Source organism: Lontra canadensis, unplaced genomic scaffold, assembly GCF_010015895.1.
Source record: "Lontra canadensis isolate GAN:19392208 unplaced genomic scaffold, GSC_riverotter_1.0 scaffold169, whole genome shotgun sequence".
Lineage (NCBI taxonomy): Eukaryota > Metazoa > Chordata > Mammalia > Carnivora > Mustelidae > Lontra > Lontra canadensis.
Genome location: NW_022631163.1, coordinates 375,826 through 395,635, shown reverse-complemented (window position 1 = coordinate 395,635; position 19,810 = coordinate 375,826). Strand labels below are relative to the sequence as shown.

At 40.2% G+C, this 19,810-nt stretch overlaps 1 protein-coding gene across 7 annotated transcripts in view; it reads left to right on the top strand.

Annotated features, from left to right (window-relative positions):
- The window catches only part of RALGAPB (Ral GTPase activating protein non-catalytic subunit beta), a 77,953-nt gene extending 59,715 nt beyond the window's left edge, over window positions 1-18,238 (top strand). For all 7 annotated transcript variants that reach the window (XM_032845792.1, XM_032845790.1, XM_032845791.1 and 4 more), the window contains 9 exons: window positions 567-776; window positions 2,838-2,996; window positions 6,637-6,802; window positions 9,401-9,523; window positions 11,112-11,248; window positions 14,335-14,443; window positions 15,236-15,314; window positions 16,484-16,632; window positions 17,330-18,238. In XM_032845792.1, coding sequence (XP_032701683.1) covers window positions 567-776; window positions 2,838-2,996; window positions 6,637-6,802; window positions 9,401-9,523; window positions 11,112-11,248; window positions 14,335-14,443; window positions 15,236-15,314; window positions 16,484-16,632; window positions 17,330-17,523 — 1,326 coding nt within the window. In that variant the 3' untranslated portion in view covers window positions 17,524-18,238. The remainder of the gene's footprint in view (window positions 1-566; window positions 777-2,837; window positions 2,997-6,636; window positions 6,803-9,400; window positions 9,524-11,111; window positions 11,249-14,334; window positions 14,444-15,235; window positions 15,315-16,483; window positions 16,633-17,329) is intronic.
- Window positions 18,239-19,810: the final 1,572 nt, after the last annotated feature.

Genomic DNA, 19,810 nt, shown 5'->3' with positions numbered 1-19,810 from the left:
AGGAGGGGGCTTGTGGTTGGAGAAGGGAATCTCATCATTGTAGCTCTTGAAAGTACAGCTTATCCGAGGTACAGAGTGTTCTCGTGGACAGCCCAAGTTGTGAGGGTTGAGGAGGTTATAGAAATACAAGCCAGGCTATTGGAAGGATCATTGCTTACCACAGAGGATCGAGTTAGACTAGGATCGAGCAGAAGCGAAGCAGGGGGTAGGGGAGATTCTCTGAATCTAGTGGAGTAATCCATTCAGATGAGGACTTTGAACATGAGGGGCTGCAGGGTGAGGGTGGACAGTGGTGAGGGAGAGGGAGTGGAAGCAACAACCCCTACCCCTTTCTTTCCCATTTGAGGGGAAGCAGAGACAGAATGGTTTCATTTACAGTTTTTTGGGTATTTGTTTTAACCTTGAAATGTGTTTGCTTGGTCGCATTCTCTACTGAAACTGTGTTGATCACTGAAAATTATCTGCATTTCCTTTGTTGCTTAAAGCTTTATTTTTATTCTTAAATTAAGATTAATCCTTTTACTTTTCTGATAGTTCCAAAAAAGTTAAAATTTTGTTTATTTCAGTTGGAAGAAAGACATGAAAAATTAAGGAATGGCATGACCCAGCAGATTGCTTATGAAGTACACCTTGAACAACAAAGTGAGGAAGAGCTGCGGAAGAGACGTTTTCCTGATCCAGTTACGGATTGTAAGCCTCCACCTCCTGCCCAGGAATTCCAAACAGCACGCCTCTTCCTTTCTCACTTTGGATTTTTGTCCTTAGAAGCACTGAAGGTAATTTTCCTAAACCTCTATGAGTAAATATATTCATAAGTTAACATGGAGTTGATGATAGCTAAAACATTTTTATGAGGACAGAAGGAATTAAATAAATAAATCTTATCCTGTATGCGAGTCAATGAAATTCTGTGGTGCTGTAGTTTTTACTCTGCAAGTCCAAGACCGTTTGTCCCATGAATCCTTCTGGATTGAGGGGACAGTCCCCGTCTGAGGGGGCTGCTTTGGTAATACACCTAACACTGAAATTTGCTGAGTAGTGTAGGGCCTATATCACATGTATAAATGAAATCTACAGATAATTAGAACAAGAATGTTAAAAATCTTCTATCAACATTTATGACTGAAGGTACAGGCTACAGTGGGCTCTGCTCTTTCATGCCTCTTCTAAAAAGTAACAAGTATTTGTGAGCCGAGAAGTTCTTATGTTGTGCAGGTTCTAAGATCAGACTGGCTGGGTTTAGGTCCTGACACCAGTGCTTGCCAACTTTGTGGTCTTGGGCAATTGCCTGACGTCTCTGACTCTTAGCTCCTCATCTGAAACGGAGACGATGAAAGTCCCTGCCACACTGTGGCTGTGTGAGGCTGCATGAGATATTTCATGCAGTGCTTAGAGCACAGCCAGCCAGCCTGGAAGGTAAATATTGCCATTCTTCTTCTTCTTTTTTTCTTTAAGTAGGCTCCACACCCAGCATGGGGCTTGAACTCCCAACCCTGAGATCAAGTGTCACATACTCTACTGACTGCACCAGGCAGGGTCCAGATATTGCCATTTTTCTTCTTCTTCTTCTTCCTCCTTTTTTAAAGATTTTATCTATTTGAAAAAGAGAGAGCACAAGCAGGGGGTGGGGAGATGAAGGGGGAGAGGGAGAAGCAGACTCCTCACTGAGCAGGGAACCAAATGTGGGACTAGATCCCAGGATCCTGAGATCATGACCTGAGTTGAAGGCAGACGCTTAGCCTACTGAGCTACCCAGGCACCCCTCTTGCCATTATTCTTAATTCCATTATCCTTAAAACAGTTTTACAAGGAAAGTGATACTATCCCTGTTTTACAGATGTGAAAACAGGCTCAAAAATGTGAAATAGCTTGCCTAAGGTGGATTTGGAGTTTGTAGTAAGGCCGCTTTGTTTTGAAAAGCTACAATTGAAGTGTACCAGGGAAGAAGTTGCTCATTGTAGAAGTTGTCCCCTGCTTTTACTCCCTAGCAGCTACTTGATTAAAGGTCAAGGGTTAACGTTTTTTAGGAAAGCAGGGGTAACATTTCTGATATTGGGTTTCAGCACGTTGATGGAAAATGTTCTGAGTTGTAGAAAAGTGAGTTGGTGGTGGAGAGTATGAACATTACTCTGAGCTCACACGAGTCGGGGGAGGGGCACAGGGAGAGGGAGAGAAGGAATCTCAAGCAGGCTCCAGCACAGAGCCCAGTGGTGGGGCTCAGTCTCACAATCCTGAGATCATGACCTGAGCTAAAAACAAGTCAGCTGTTTAACTGACTGGGCCACCCAGGCACCCCTGTGAAATTTATTTTTTACTAGAAAGCGTGATAGATTACAGAGAAAATAGGATTCAAAATTATATACATAGTATGATCTCAATTGTCTTTGAAAAAATTATATACAGGGCGCCTGGGTGGCTCAGTGGGTTAAAGCCTCTGCCTTCGGCTCAGGTCATGATCCCGGGGTCCTGGGATCGAGTCCCGCATCAAGCTCTCTGCTCAGCGGGGAGCCTGCTTCCCTTCCTCTCTCTCTGCCTGCCTCTCTGCCTACTTGTGATCTCTGTCTGTCAAATAAATAAATAAAATCTTTAAAAAAAAAAAAAGAAAAGAAAAAATTGTATACATAGTATGATCTCAATTGTCTTTGACAAAAAAATAGTTGAAAGGAAGTATATAAGAATGTTAAATAGTTTTTCTAGTTTAGGATAATGGTTGTATTTATTCCTGCTACTTTATAATTTTTTTACTTATATATATATTAAACTATGAGCAAGTATTGCTTTTATAATTAGAATAATGAAAAGAGATAATAATTTCTCCTTTCTTCCTTTGGTGGTAGGAACCTGCAAATAGTCGCCTACCTCCTCACCTTATTGCACTTGACTCCACGATACCTGGATTTTTTGATGACATTGGGTATCTGGATCTCTTGCCATGTCGTCCCTTTGACACAGTTTTTATTTTCTATATGAAACCAGGTCAGAAAACCAACCAGGAGGTAAGATTTCTGCATTTTGGGGATAATTTTTTATGCTATAAATGTTAAAAAGTTTTACTTGGCTGTGTTTATCCATAGTGGTAGGTAGGTTATACGTGATGCTTAAAGACTGTGAACCAGTTCAGAATGGAGTTAATGAAATCGTGATGCTCAGAGTCCTAAGCCTTTTGACTCTCAAAAGAACGTGATGTAGAGAGGAGCCATAATGTGTCTTTCTTCCCCTTAAAGAATTCAGATTCCAAAAGAAACTGAAATACAGAAGGTTAACCACAAAAAGCTTAAGGTGAAAAAGAGCAGATATTTACTGAGCATCTTCAGTGTCTGGTATAGAAGTGAGTAACAGTCTTTCCTCTCAAGGAGCTTACCTTGCAGGTAATTTCACAAGCAGATAATTTCAGTTGAGGCGTGCATAGCGTGCAGTGGGGAGAAGAACACCTGAAATAAAGGACAGAAGCAGAAGACTTGAGTAAAACTTAAGTTAAAGAAGACTTAAGTTGGTGCATGTATCAAAGAGAGTAGGAGAAGTATGAAGAAAAATATAAGATAAAGGATAATGGGAAAATGGAGAATAAATGACAAGAGAGTTAAAGCATCTTTTGGAAACGAATAGTTGAAACATGGAATTGGCAGGCAGCTACGAACTTTTGACTAGGAAAGGGCCAAAGGAAGAGTCACCAAATACAGTATTAGATGTACAGGGCGCTAGGACTGCATGGTCTCAGAATTTTACTGTAATCCTTGTAACACTGGTAGCTAATCAAATTGAACACACCATAAGAAATTTATCAAAGTCACAAAATGTTTATTTCTATTAGAAGCACTATTTCAGGTAATTGGTAAACTATTAGAAAATGAGATTGATTTATGAGATTTATGAGAGATTTATGAGATTTATTATAATTGGTGAACTGTTAGAAAATAGGAGATTTCTCATCTCATGCTGTTGACTCAGTAAATATTAATTGTCCACTGTCAGTTGGGTGCCAGGGTTGTAGTGGTGAACAGGATCTGCAAGGTATCTGACATTCCAGAACTGCCGTCTAAAGGGGAAGACAGGTGACTAAAGAAACAGCCATAGTAAAGTGTGCTAATTAGAAGCATTTTATAGGAGCCATCAACAGGAAAACCTAACCTCCTTTTGAGAAGGTTAGGAGGAAAATATTTTAGCTGTTATCTGTGGTTATATTGAGAGTGGGTAAAAAGGGAAAAGCAGGTTTTTTTTTTTTTTAAGGTTTTATTTATTTATTTGACAGAGAGAGATCACAAGTAGACAGAGAGGCAGGCAGAGAGAGGGAGGGAAGCAGGCTCCCAGCTGAGCAGAGAGCCCGATGCGGGACTGGATCCGAGGACCCTGAGATCATGACCTGAGCAGAAAGCAGCGGCTTAACCCACTGAGCCACCCAGGCGCCCCGGAAAAGCAGGTTTTTACTAACAAAGTTGTAGCATGTGTAATGGCCCTGGAGGTTAAGAGAGAATTCCGTCTTCACCAAATTCACTGTGGAGTCCAGTATACTTGGAGCTTGGGAGAATGTGGGCTTATGATGGCTGGAGGTGAGACTAGTGGACTCCAGGTATTTGAAAGAACCTGAGAATGGGGTTGATTGCAGAGGTTGGGGATTTGTTTGGAAGAAGTCTCATGCATGGTTCGTATGACAATAGTAGGGTCATTTTTCTCCTTCCTGTAAAAGAAGACACAGACTGTTGAGATAGCTCTTAAACTAATTCCATTTCCTTAGCTTTCTAGGCACTGAGAGGGATGAGAGCATCGCACAGTCTGCAGCCTCCTATAGAATGTCTGAGTCCCACCTTCACTAGCCGCAGGATAGCTTTAGGGTAATTTCTAGTCGCCAGCCAGGGCCTGCAGGTTGAATCTGCTCATCTGTTGTGTCTTGACTAATTTTTCAGAAATTGTTTATTTAAAACTTCCACTTTTGAATAACAATTTTAATTGAAAGAAAACTGGAAGTGGCTGTCAAGTCAGTTTCCTTACGCTTACAGGACTGTGAAGGGCTGTGGGTGAACTACATAGGGTACTTCTAACAAGTGTTTAAGATGTGATGGCCTGGCAAGTTTCACCCAGTGGGTTGACAAGTAACAGAGGGAACACCCCATATTTTGATTTGCTCAGGCCTCTGTATGGTCTTGAATAGATTAGCACTGATGAGCCACACATGTGACTTGTAGACCGACTCCATCACTGTCATTTGGAGAGTTTTAAGAATAGTGATTCCAGGATCCTACTTTTGCTGATGATAGAAGGTCTGCAGTGGTCTAAGAGAATCTCATGTTTAAGATGTTGCTCAGGTGGCAGATTTATGTTTCCCTGGTCCTATAGAATCAGTGTCCGCTCACCCCTCTCTGAATTCAAGAATGCCTCAAATCTCTGTATGCTGATTTTGTTGATTATATCAACAGTGTTATCCGTTGCTGTGTTCAGTGTCAGGCGATCCTTTTATTCTTTGCTTTCATGTTGTGTGATCTGCTTATGTGTTTTATAGATGCAGTTCATACTGCAGACTTTTAATATTACTGATATTAGATTATAGGTTGAATGATCTTAGATTAAGAACTGTAGTTCAGATAAATCCCTTAATAATTTTAGTCATTTATTCTCACAAGGGAGTTAACATTGAATACAAAATGAAATAAAAGTTAAATGTTTTTATAATTATTAAATTAAAAGTTTAGTGAGACGTTCAAGAAAAAAATATTCCCTTGCTGATTTTGATACATTCCCCCCTTTTCATTTATAATTTGTAGAGGATTTCTCATTTTCCTTCCGTTAGCGTAGGGTTTTCGACAACAGTACTATTGCTATTTTCGGCTAGATAATTCTTTGTTATGGAAGCTGTCCTACAAATAGGTCACTAGATGCCAGTCGCACCCCACAAGCGGCGGTGACAGAAGTGTCTTCAGACATTCCAGTTGCCCCCTGGAGGGGGATTCACCCCCATGGAACTATGATTTTAGGGACTTTTCTTTTTGAGACAAGTAAAAAGCCCAGGTATTAAATCTTGTATTTAGTGAAGAAGGGAGAACCTTCTGGTCATTCTGTTTTTTCTGGAATGGCTGCATTCTCTTTTATGGACTTGGAGAAGGATGTTTTCTTGCTTATTTGTTAATTATACCTATTCTTTATTGAATTTTTTTGTACTTTTTATATCCTTTCTTATGATGTGTAATAAAATAATCACATACCTGTGTAATGTATCTCACTAACCAGACAGTAAAGTCTGTGAAAACAGGGACATCGCAGTTTTAGTTTACTTTAAGTAAACTTGTCTGGTTCAATATTGTTTTGCAAGAGGGGAAGCTGAAGTCTTTACTTGCTTTATCGCAGCTACTCTTCGCAAACATCATTATTATCCCTACTTTAAAGTTGAAGACACTGTAACAGTGAGGTTAAGAAACTTTCCCAAGGCCCAGCTAGGATTTGAACCCAAATCTGTCTTAACTAGAAGCATCATTTTTAACCAAAGGGATGTATTCCCAAGTTTATTCTGAGCTTAGACTTAATTTGTCAGATACTTTAAAGCTAACGGATTTTGTGGAGATTTATTTATTTATTTATTTTCAAGATTTATTTTGATATGCTCTTTTGTTTCCTTCACTATGTGCTGATGATTGGTATGTATTTCAGATTTTAAAGAATGTGGAATCTTCCAGAAATGTTCAGCCACATTTCCTAGAATTTTTGCTTTCCCTTGGCTGGTCAGTAGATGTGGGCAGACACCCGGGTTGGACTGGGCATGTTTCCACCAGTTGGTCTATTAACAGTTGTGATGATGGTGAAGGACATGAACGAGGTAAAACTCATAATGGTCATTGTTTTTCCTTGTTTTGTTACTTTTGGTTTCCCCCCTTTACTATAAGTTGGTAGTCTTATTTTACAAAGAAACAAACCAGAGGTATATTAAAACTTTTCTTCCCCTAATTCAACTCCTCACAAGAGGCCACTTAACACTAGTTTGTATATTCTTTCAGATGTCTTTTGTGTAAATGGGGAAAAAATTATAGACACATAAAGGTAGTTAATATAAAATTCATGGCTTAACTATCACAAGGCTGATAAGTTCCCTTTTATATTGTGAGTAAACAAATTCTGTTTTGTGTAACAGTATTGTAATAAATCAAGATTTATTTGCTAACAAGTTTGCTAACATATATTTTGCCCAATACAGTTTTCTATTAACAGGTGTGTTTTATAGATATCGTGGCTATCGTTAAAGGTTACACTCTTGGGACATTATATAAAAGCCTTTGTAGTAAACACCTGACTATCTTGGAGAGATTCATGCCCATATCTACAAATCTTCCTGGGGAACTATAATAGAATAATAAATACCAGGGCAAGTATGAATTTAAACTTAAGACCTTTGCCCCTCCTGGCTTTTTTTCTGAGGGCTCCTAAAGTCACTGGAGAGTTAATATTATCTCTGAAGTGGGTGATACCCCCAGTGCTTTGAATTGTCAGAGTTGCTCTGTTAACCAGATTATACTCTCTCAAGGTTTCCCACTGAATACCATGGCGACTTGTGACCTGTCATTTTTTCTGATTTCGGTCAAGGTTGAATGGAACTATTTGGGGATATACTCTAATCTTAATTTCCACATATCCTTTAATAATATGCTTGGGTATATTTAATTCCTATAAGTAAACTGATAAAGAATATGCATATTTTTCAATTTGATAAATGTATCATTGGATGCTTATGGTTGCAGTAATAGAAAACTTGACCCAAACTGGCTTATATTTTAAAGGTCATTTATTGTCTGATGTAAATTAAAATTCCAGAGGTTAGTGTACATTTTTGTTGTCATTTAATCAGCACCCTGTTCCCTTTCTCTGCAATTTACCTTTAGCTCTGCTGTTCGTATATTGATTTTGTCCCTAGCCTGGCTTCTCTCATAGTATGGAAGGGCCGTTCCAGGCTTTACATTCACATACCAACCCTAGCCCGAAGAGGAGAGATTAGCTGGGTCTCAGTACCTCCGTACACTCAGGTCCTGAGATACACAGTGATTTGGCCACTCCAGACCGTTGCTATGGCAGGAGAGATGGACCGACACTGGTAGAGAGCTGTAGACAAGGTACAACCGGTATGAAGGGTCAGTTTCACTTACAGTTCACACCTGCTATAGAATGCAGGAGGATGGAGTGGGTGTTGGGGCAATAACCAAAGTGTCTACTATAGTAGACGCAATGTGCCTTCCCAGTGTCGAAACCAGAAGCTGGCAAACTACAGCCCATCCCATTTTTGCAAATGAAAGTTTATTGGAACTCAGCTACACTTGTTTACGACTGCTTTCGTGCTATGGTGCTCTCATACTTGAGTCATTATGGCAGAGACCATTTGGCCTACAAAGCCTTATTTACTATCTGATCCTTCACAGAGAAAGTTTGTTAACTTCTGGTCTAAACTTCTGTGTGCCACATCCTCACCAACATTAAGTATCTACCAGTCTGTTAGCTGAGAAATTTTGTTTTTTGTTTTTGTTTTTTTTTTTTAGATTTTATTTATTTATTTGACAGAGATTACAAGTAGATGGAGGGGCAGGCAGAGAGGAGGAAGCAGGCTCCCCACCGAGCAGAGAGCCCGATCCAGGGCTCGATCCCAGGACCCTGAGATCATGACCTAAGCTGAAGGCAGAGGCTTTAACCCACTGAGCCACCCAGGCCCCCCCAATTTTCTGTTTTTAATTAAGATTGAGTTTCAGCATTTTTTCATATTTTTATTTCTCTCCTGAGAACTAACTTGTTCATTTCCTCTTCCCAGTTTTTTTCAGGTTGTTGTTGGTCTTTTATGTATTACTGGTAGGGCATTATGTTCATTTTAATTGAGAACTATACTAGCTCTCAGGAATGTTACTTTTGTTCTTTCATTCTTGCTGGCATGGAGCAGATACTATTACTCAGAATGCCTGTATGTTTTATGTTCTGTCACTGACTGTTGGGGAAGGTGGAGCAGGAGCAGAGCTGAGGAGCAGTAGAGAGAGACCAGAGACAGGAATGCCTTGAAAGCAAGAGTATGAAACACACAGACACCTGCCCTAACTCTGTTCAGAGGTTTGTGGTGGTTGTCTTCCTTTGGATTATTACCTCTTCCCGAAAAACTGTTTTCATAATCTACCTCATACAGATGAGTTCAAGGCTTTGCTAATCAGAAGTAGCCTAATTTAGAGTAGTTTCAGAAACTGTGAATTTAAGATTTTATCATTTAAATTTAGTGTAAAGGCATATAATGAACACTTATAGTTTATTCTTCTTAAACACTCATTGGTTCTTGCTGGAAATGTGCCTTCTGTCGATTTCCATTTTATTAACCAGTTAAAATTTCATGAAGCAGGATGAAACTGATTTTTCCCCCTTTTTGGAGCAATAATGTAGTATTTCTCATTCCTAGATGAAGTTATTTCTTCTGAAGACGTTGGGGCTAGCATTTTCAATGGACAGAAGAAGGTGCTGTATTATGCCGATGCCCTTACGGAAATAGCTTTTGTAGTTCCTTCTCCTGTGGAGTCCTTAAGTAAGAGCATTTTTTGTATGGTGCTGTTTTAAAATCTATTTTTGTATTCACTGGTTTGTGCAGTATTTTTGCATTGGGAGATATTCTGAAGTCATCTAAGTCACTGTTTAACTTCTAAGGCATGGTAGCATTTAGATTATGCAGAGGTATAGGATGTTAGCTCTTCTTAACTTTCTTAAGAACACTAGTTAAAGACAGGTAGACTGAACCTCCCATAATAGTCTTTAAGTAGAGAAGGGGACCCACTTCAACCTGGTTTTTGTCGTTCTTTAATTAATATGTGGAAGGCTTGTTTTCCAGTTTATTCATTTTTTTCTCTATTTATGAATGAGCTCCCCACCTACTTGCCTCTTTCCATGTGAGAGCCTTACGTGGAACCTCAGAGAATCCTACAATTGGAAGATAGCATCTGGCTGATCTTCTGACACCAAGTAGGAGAAACAGCACAGCCTAGAAAAGGTGGCGAATTAAGTCTGTTCTTCAAAGGATCAGGAGTGATTATTACTTCTCAGTCTGAACCATAGTCTTATCTTGCCAAGAGCCTTTGCTCCTCCCAAATTAAGCCCATTTCTTTGTGCCTGACCAGGAAGTAGGTGGAAAATTTTTACCTTCTTCATTGAGACCATCTGCAGGATGGGCTGCTATATACGTCACACTGTTATGGTCTCATCTCTAGGCTAATGACTTCTCTCATGCCCTTATGCTGGCGGCCTCCTGACCTTTGTACTTGGGCCTTTGATTTCCTACACCAGCGCCCCCCGCCCCAACCCCTGTCTTATATTCTCCAGCCAGTTGTGTACCTGGCAAGAGAGACCTTTCATGGTCTAGGTCAGTATCCCTAGCAGCTGTTTGCCTTCATGTCAAGACTGTGATCTACTACTCTAATTCCAGAAGCCAGGCCCCACTTGTCCTCTCTGAGTTGAGTCCCTGCTTCATCTCTAGCCCAGCCTGTTTGCACCAGCAGAGCTAGAGCTTTGTCCTTGTACTTCATTTGCCACAGTTGGGTCTTTTTCACCTCTTGTCAGGAAACGTCCTGTGTGCTGACTGTACCCCTGCTCCAACTCAGCCTCCTCCGGTTTCTTGAGATTTGTTTTTGTGTTTGTTTTTTCCGACTCTGTGCTTGTCTCTAAGCAGATCACTTCTTAATCACAGAGACTAGGTACTCCGTGGCTTTGGAATGCCCCTGTGCCACTTGGTACCATGCTACAGGATTGAATATGTAATCAAAATATTTCAGAGAGTAACAGATGGCTTATATTCTGCATCTGAAAAGTCAAAATATTTTCTAGTCTTACCTCAGTTATCCTGTAGCACAGGAGCTGACAAACTATGGCTCACAGGCCAAAATCAGACCACTAAGTACAGTTTTCCCATTTTTAGCGTTGTAAATAAAATGCAGAGAATATGCCATAGAGACCTACATAACCAGCAAAGCCTAAAATATTTCCGACCCCTTACGGAAAAAGTTTACCAATTTTTTGTCTAGAGGCATTACTTCTCTTAAGTGACTTAGGTTAGACCATTAGCATAATTAAACACTTCTCTAAAGAAATAGTAAATATAATTGATTTTTTTCTTTACTCTATAGCTGATTCTTTGGAAAGTAACATCTCGGACCAAGATAGTGATTCAAATATGGATCTTATGCCTGGAATTCTAAAACAGCCATCCCTGACACTTGAGCTTTTCCCTAATCACACAGACAATCTTAATTCCTCACAGCGGGTAAGTAACTCTGTTGATAGAGCTCTGAAAATTTGTCATGCAGTGGGAGTAATTATAGAATCATGCCTTTAGTCACTTTTTAACTGTAATGTAGAGAGCAATAATAGCAGTACTGATTCATTAGTATCTTAATTTTTTAAAATCAAATTCTCACAGTTTTCTTTTTCTCAGCTTGCAGCAAATACACAAATAAGACAGCCCCTGTTGTTTTCCTTGGTTTGGCCATTTTGGTACCATGCTTGGGTCTCTCACCCATTCCTTCTCAGGCTTAAGTTTTTATCTTGTCCCTGAAATATCCATTAAAGGTACAATAGTAGTGGGGTGCCTCGGTGGCTCAGTTGGTTAAACATCTGCCCTTTGACTCAGGTGATAATCTTGGGGTCCTGGGATGGAGCCCTGCATTGGGCTTCATGCTCAGCAGGGAGTTTGCTATTCCCTCTTCCTCTGCACCCCCCCCCGCCTCTCCCCACTCGTGCACATGCTAGTTCTCGCTCTCTCAAATAAATAAATAAACCTTAATAAAGAAAAGTACAACAGCAGCTGTATGGTCCACATCTTTAATCATGCAACATTCAACTTAAGTCTACTCTGTACAAATGGTAGCACTTTGGAGACTAGCCCAGAGTATGACTAGATGTAATGAGTGAGACACACAGCAGCCACTGCAAGAAGGGAACATTTTACTTCTATATGATTTTTCTTGCCATATGAGTAGATGTTATTGTCTTTATTTTTGTTTTCTCCTCATATTACCTCTTCATCCTTACTGGAAAGTGGACAAGTGAGTGATAGGAGGGTATGGGATCCTTTCATAAATGTGAGAAGATTGATTTGTAACAAATAATAGAAAGACAAAAGAAACGTAAACTTGATTGAAGCAGAGGTTTTCTTGGCAGGAGATTTCATGTACATCTTTTCCTGGTGGGGCCTGTAATTGATTATTCTTTCCTGTTGATGATTCTTCTGTTGACATCTGTAATGGACAGTTATTCATGTAATTGCAGTTGGGTGGCATGGCTCCTTTTTCTAGCCTCCCGCTTTAGTGAGGTTTCCCTTTGTTAATTTCTACACTACTATCTAAAATAAAAATGTTATCTCAATAGATGCAGAAAAAGCAGTTGACTTTAAATTCAACATTCATTCATGACTTTCAGCAAACTCTGAATAGAAGAGAACTTTCTGAACCTGAGACCGAGCTCTACTGGAAGCCTAAGGTTATACTATACAGTATTGTTGACTGCTTTCCCCCTGAATGGAGTACAAAGCAAGAATATTTGCTCTCACCACTTGCATTCAACATGGAGTCCTATAGAGGGAAATATGACAAGAAAAAGAAATAAAGTGCATAAGTATTGGAAAGGAGAAGTAATACTGTATGTATTTGCAGATGACATGATCATATATGTAGAAACCCTGAGGAATCTTTTTTAAAAAATCTACTAGATCTGCTGAGTGAGTTTATTCAGGTTATAGGAAAAAAGGCCACCATGTTAGACTGAATTCTAAGATAGCCCCCAGGGACTCCTGCCCCTGTATGATGTCCTCCCCATGTGTGTGTGTGTATAACCTGTGAATATGATGAGCTATCCTGTGATTATGTTCTATTATACAGCAAAAAGGATTTTGTGGGTATAATTATTAAGGTTACTTTGAGTTAATCAAAAGAGATTACCCAGGTAGGCCTGACCTAATCACAGGAGCCCCCCTGCTTTTTTAAGATTTTATTTGAGAAAGAGAGTGTGAGAGGGCATGATAGGGGGAAGGGCAGAGGGGGAAGCAGACTCCCCACTGAGCCGGGAGCCTGATAGAGGGCTCGATCCCAGGACTACAGGATCATGACCTGAGCTGAAGGCAGATGCTTAACCAACTAAGCCACCCAGGCATCCCATAGGAGCCCTTTAAATCTAGGGCTAAAGTCAGATTCAGAGCTGACTAGGAGCCATGGTAAGAAAATGGTCTCTGAGTGTGGCTGGTGTCTGCCACCCCTTTGGGGGAGATCTCTTAGTCACAGCCATTTTCTGTGACTGCCAGAACACAAACAGAAATGGAAATAAGAATCTAGGGGAATTGCCATGGGCTCTGTCATCTGAACACAGGTATATTTCTGTGCTAATAAAGCAGTTTTATTTTTAAAATTCAACTTAGATATGAGATTCTCTCTTTTGTCCACGTAGCTTTGTTTAGGGCTTTAACACAAACTCATCCCTACTGTATGCCCTCACAGTGGTATTGCTCAGCGCCAGTTTGCTAAAGGGCAGCTGCAGAGGCCTGCTAGCCCTTCAGAGAAACTTCATGCCGATCAGGTAGGCAGGGAAGCCAGAAGCAGATTGCATGATAACAAAGACACAAGCAACTCTTTTTTTCATTCTGTTGACAAGAAAAAGGACTTTTTTGGCCTAGATTGCAGTAGGAAACCTCTGGCCTAGAAATGAGAACTAGAAGTAACTTGCTGATGGGACATTTTAGAGATTAGAATCCTCAGGCAAACCAATGACGTTGCTGAGGTGAGGAAAGCATTCTGCTTACTGGCCGAGACTGTTGATAGACTCAAATCCTCTGAAGCCCTCATTAAGACATTGCCTGCAAATTTTTTAAAGATTTTATTTATCCATTTATTTTAGAGAGAGAGAGAGTGCACGCTAGCAGGTGGAAGTGCGGACAGAGGGAGAGGGAGAAAATCTCCAGCAGACATGGGGCTCGATCCCACAACCCCGAGATTAGGACCTGAGCCGAGTCAGACGCCCAACCGACTGAGCCGCCCTGGCAACTCCCCACCAAGTTTTATTTTTATTAATGTATAATGTATATATGTATAATGTATAATGTATAATAATTGGTCAGTATTCCTTATCTTCTTTGGGAATCTAAGACCCTCGTTTCTTTGTACTAGGCTGAGACGTGATAAACAGGAGTCAAAGAAGAGCTTTTTTGCAAATATATTTTACTTTTTTCCTGAAGTGATTTCCCGTGACCTGATATTTACATCACTGGGCAGCTTGATGAATATGTGGTTGGGTCATTTTATTAAGCCACTTCTTTTTTTTCCCTCCCCCTTTTCCTTTTCTGCTTTTCTCTACCTCATATAGCTTAGTCCCAGTTCCAGAATGAAGAAGCTGCCTCAGGGTCGCCCTGTGCCTCCCCTTGGACCTGAGACAAGAGTTTCTGTAGTCTGGGTGGAGCGCTATGATGATATAGGTACTGTGTAAGGACTTTGTCCATAAGTAAAATTATTGTAGAATGACAGTGACTTGCTGAATGTCTAAAGAGAGGAAGGAAGCACAGATGTGGTGTGGTGGCCAGAAGCTGGGGCTGGAGTTCAGCAAGCCTGGGGTGGCATCCCGGCTCCACCCCTCACTCAGTTTCTTTAAGCCTTAGAGTACTCATCTGTTAAATGGAGACACTCATGGCATCTCCTAGTCATGATGATTTGATGAGACTAGTGGATGTAAAACTTTTAGCTATTCTTGATATCACAGTGACTGGCTTGTTGTGAGTTGGTCCCACTCCATGTAGCTCCCGGTCATCCCAGGACCTCTGGAAAGGGGAAGGGGGAACAGTTCCCTCACCTCTGGATGAACCCTACTGTCTAGTTCTGGTGTAAAGATTAATTTGTCCTTAGGAATTCTGCTGTGGGTAAGTTTCTCATGATTTTTATGTAAGCAACATAAGAGCATTAGAAATGCATACTTAGCCTAGTATCTCATCCAGCTCAGGGTTTGTGGAAAAGTGTGATCATTGCTTTCCAACCAAGCTCTCAAAGACCACAGATCATGTTCTATAAATACTCAGCTTTAGATGCACTTAGCTAAAATTTGTCTTGAGGGAGATTTCTTTTTGGTAGGAATGGTCAGGATTATGTATTTTAGGATATCACAATCCATATATTCATTGCACACTTGTATAAAGAGATTAGGAAATTAGATTTCATACTATTTACTTTAGAAATATGAGGGAGATATTAATTGTAATGCTGTTACTTTCTTCCAGAAAACTTTCCCCTCTCAGACCTGCTGACAGAGATCAGTACTGGTGTGGAAACTACTGCAAACAGTAGCACTTCTCTGAGGTACACTCTTTATTTGTGTCAGGCTCACCAGCATGTCTTGAAGCATAGAAAAATCTATTCGTTACAGTATGTCAGTTGTGATTTCAAAAAGATAAGAAAACAAAAGGGATGGAGGCAATAGGAAATAAACATAAGGAAAAAAACCAAGTTGGTAGATACATGCATAAGGTGATAAATTAACAGGCATTTTAAAATCGCATAATTAATTGCTATTTTCTATTCATCTGCAGCAAAGAGAAAAATGAATAGGTGGGAGCAGTTAAGCATTAATGAAGACTGTAACAACAGACTGCCAATATTAGATAGAAGTAATAGAGTTAAATTGGTCAAAACATTCTGGATAGTTAAAACGTCCTAACTAAATGAGCTATTTAATGGGGAAATATTTCTAAGTAAAATGTAATGTTAACCTTATTATAGTAGTAAGATTCCTATTTTAGCTGCCCATACAAAAAGGATAAAAGGGTATAATTAGATTCTAAAATTAGTAGCAGTGTATCTCTATAGGCTTTATAGTCTCAAGACTTTTTGCTTGCTTGCTTGCTTTTGGTTTAAATAGGTATTTTAAAACAATTCACAAGAAGTGCCATTATCATCTCTGTTTTACAAATGGAATAAAATGGGCTGATAGAAATTATTCTTCAGTATCACACGTTCAGCAAATGAAAGAGAAGGTGATCTGAACTCGGGCTTCTGACCCCAGATGCCAACCTTATTTCATACATCAGAGATCTGCCCTTGATATCAAGTTACATAACCTGATTTGTATTGCATGTAAGATGAATTGTTCCCCACAAGGAGGAGGAACTAAGTGAAAGTCCCACAGCTGGTTGCTGGATCTACCCCCCGCCCCCCGCCCCGAGATTCCTCTCCCTTTGCTTCTACCCTGTGTCCCTAGTGGTTTTAAAACACATTTTTAAGCCCTTTTTTATTAGTTTGAAAAGCCCAACTGCAGTGATGGGCATTTGGGCCAGGTGTTAATAGGGGTTTGGGGTGGGGTGCAGCAACATGGGCTCCCAGAAGGAGGATTCTGAGCAGAGTGACACGTTGGGTCCTATCAGACTACATCAAGCATGGCATCAAGTGTCCTTAATTTTCTTAAATTACACATGGAGAACTTCAGCTTTTATGTGGTTGGGGTAAAAAGAGTTTTCTTTTCTTTTCTTAAGATCTACCACTCTTGAAAAAGAAGTTCCTGTCATCTTTATCCACCCTTTAAACACTGGATTATTCCGGATAAAAATTCAAGGAGCCACTGGAAAATTTAACATGGTCATCCCGCTTGTGGATGGGATGATTGTCAGCAGGCGAGCACTTGGTAAGACCTTCATATATGGCCAGAGTTAAGGTTTCTCTCTTTTTAAAAATTTATTTGCTTAAATATTTTTATGAACTAAGAAGTAGAAATAAGGAAATGGTGATATTACTTAATAGATCCTACATGTAGAAAATGCTGTGGTTTGGGGCACCTGGATGGCTCAGTTGGTCAGGCGTCTGCCTTGGGCTCAGGTCATGAGCTCAGGGTCCTGGGATCAAGTTCCCACATCGGGCTCCCTGCTCAGTGGGAAGTCTGCTTCTCCCTCTCCTTCTCCCTGCTCGTTCTCTCTCTCTCTCTCGCCGTTGCTCTCAAATCAAATCTAAAAAGAAAAAAAAGAAATTGCCAACATTCTTGTTAACTAAGAAGCATGTTTTGTTCTTTTTTAACTGTGCTTCATCTACTTAAGTACATGTAGAACTATGATTCACAAACTTCCAGGCCTAGAAAATCAGAGAGCTGTTTATAATCCAGGGCAGGAAGATGGGTTGTCAGACCAGATTTACTTCTGTTTTCCCTGGTTTATTTCTTCTAGCAGTTTTGTCTCAGTAGAGTGTTGTCCATTTCTCTAGGGACGAGAAGTTTTGCACATGGAATGAGCTAGGTTTGACTTTGTAGAGAGTAGTTCACTTTGAATACCGATAGTTCACCTAGACAGCTTGTTACTCATGTTCAATTTAATACCCTGTGTTTTTTCAAGGTTTTCTGGTAAGGCAGACTGTAATTAATATTTGTAGAAGAAAGAGACTGGAGAGTGACTCCTACAGTCCACCACATGTCCGCCGGAAACAGAAAATCACAGACATCGTCAACAAGTACCGGAATAAGCAGCTGGAGCCAGAGTTTTATACTTCACTTTTCCAGGAGGTTGGACTCAAGAACTGCACTTCTTAGACACTGTCTGTCTAGGACTTTTGAACTCCAGTTTGGGGCTATGATATCAGAGCAAAACAATTGGATAGGTGATCACTGTAAAAAGAAAAACCAGTCACTCCCCAAGAGCTTACTGTTTAATCACCAGAATAGAAGAAACACATTATAAACCCATTTGATAGAAGACTTTTGGCTTTCTAGTGAAATGGGCTCCCAGACACAATCATATTCCTGCTGGTAATGATGATATACATTTTAGCCATAAACTTTCTTTTAAAAGTGACAATTTTAGTTAAATATAAGCCTTTTGAGGAGAAAGGCTTCCTGCATCTCAGTTAAACACGTGCATTGGTAGTATCAAATTTGCAAATTAGAAGTTGAAGATAGTTTTATACTTCACTTTTTAGGAGGTTATGTTCAGAATTAAAATCTGTCTCAGAATCTTCCGGGACATTCAAAGACTCATGCTGATAATAGCATGGAGGAAAAGGAAAGAAATCTCAGCTTTCTGCTCACTTGTAAGTTCATTTGTCGTCCAGCTGTCCAACTGACAGAAATGAGCATAAATGTGTTTTGTTTGGGTAAGAAGCCTGACATTAAAATATTTCATGTTTCCTCTCCACATTTCACAAAGTTATCGTCCTCATTACTGCACAGATCTATCTGAAGGCCTCAGTTTCTGGGCAGCCCAGGAGCAGATCTACATTGGAGGCATGGCTCTGTCCTTTAAAGGGGACACAAGTGGCACTGGGGTTAGAAAGTGAGACAGCAGTGATGCCTCCACTCTCTCCATTGCTGTGTGGCTTGGGACATGATGACAGGCTAAGCATTCGTAATTCCTTGGTAATTTCTTGGTTAAATTTTAAGAAATGGAAGTTCGCAACAAGGGTTGAAAATTACTTGGTTTCATCCATTGACTCTTATTTCAGGACCAAGCAGGAAACTGCAGTAGTTTATGAAGGATTCTAATTTGGGGTTCAGGAAACAGCCTCTCAACTCTACTAATTCAGATCTCTCCCAGAGCGCTCCTGGATTTCATCGTAATTGACAAACATTAGTGACCACCCCCTAGGGTGACTGCTGTTAGAAATGGTTGTTGTTGTCATGTTTTCTGGACTTTTGCCAGCCAAAGGCACAACAAATCCCTGCACGGGTTTTGGAAATATTTCTGTTACCTCACTGCTACTTTTCTGCCAGGGATAAATGTTTTGAGGTGGCCAGACCCAGAACAACCTTCTGAGGATTCCTGTTACAGTGCTAGAGTATACACTACTCATTTCTCCTATTCTTCCATGCTTTCTTCTTTATTAAGATTATTTTATGTTAAGAAAATAAGTGACATTTGAAGTCCAAAGAGGAGTGCTCACAGCTGTGTTAGGGGTGGTTTTCCATGTGAACTCTGGAGTCAATAGACTGTAGGTCAGGGCTGCGATGGCGTGTTTGGTTTGATGTTTGGGGCGTTCATTTGAGGGTGGGGGGTAATGTAGGGCCTAGTTCCCCGTGCAGATATTTCTATTCCAAAAGTATGTGTTTTGTCATCTATGAGCAAGAAATTTGGGTATCATAGCAACTCTTGGTTTTAAGTTTGCTCTACCCGTTCCTTCATATTTGTTTTAAGCTCAGGTAAAGATTACCTCCTTCTTCTGTGACTCCAGTTTCCATTCAGGGTATGGTGTTTTTGAATAATCGATTTTCTTTTTAATCTGGGCAATAAATTGATGTTTCCAGGTGGTAGCATGGGGGTAGGGGGTGTAGGACAAAGATGAGCAAATTCTACTCTAAAAATGTTTTATTAACTCAGCAGGTGTAAAGTGAAGTTTAACAACTTTCATGGAAATTCCAGATTGACATTTCAAGGGAAAAATGGGCCTTTTTTTCTGGTGGACTTGAACAAAGAAGGCTTAAATCAATAGGCAACTCATAACATTCCAGAGGTTAAAAATAACTGATGTAGGTGTGCTTCCTCAGTGTGATTCTTCAGATAAAACCTTTAGCACAGATTTACTGTCAGCAAAATATACTGTGATGTGCGTGTTGAGGGTAGGCTTCCTGATCCTTCCATTTGCTCTCATTTCTGGCAACGCTTTGTAATTCTGCTGACTTGAGAAGTGAATAACCGTGTTGAATGCTGTTTGTAATCTGGAAGCCTATGATCTCCCAGGGAAGGAGGGATAGATGCAGAGCTGTGCAGCCCCCGAAGGCATGAGACCCCAGTGTGTACAGCACAAATAGAACATAGGGGTACATCTACCTCATGAGGTGCCCCTTCCTTCTGCTCAAAATAACATTTACCTAAAAAGGGAGTGCG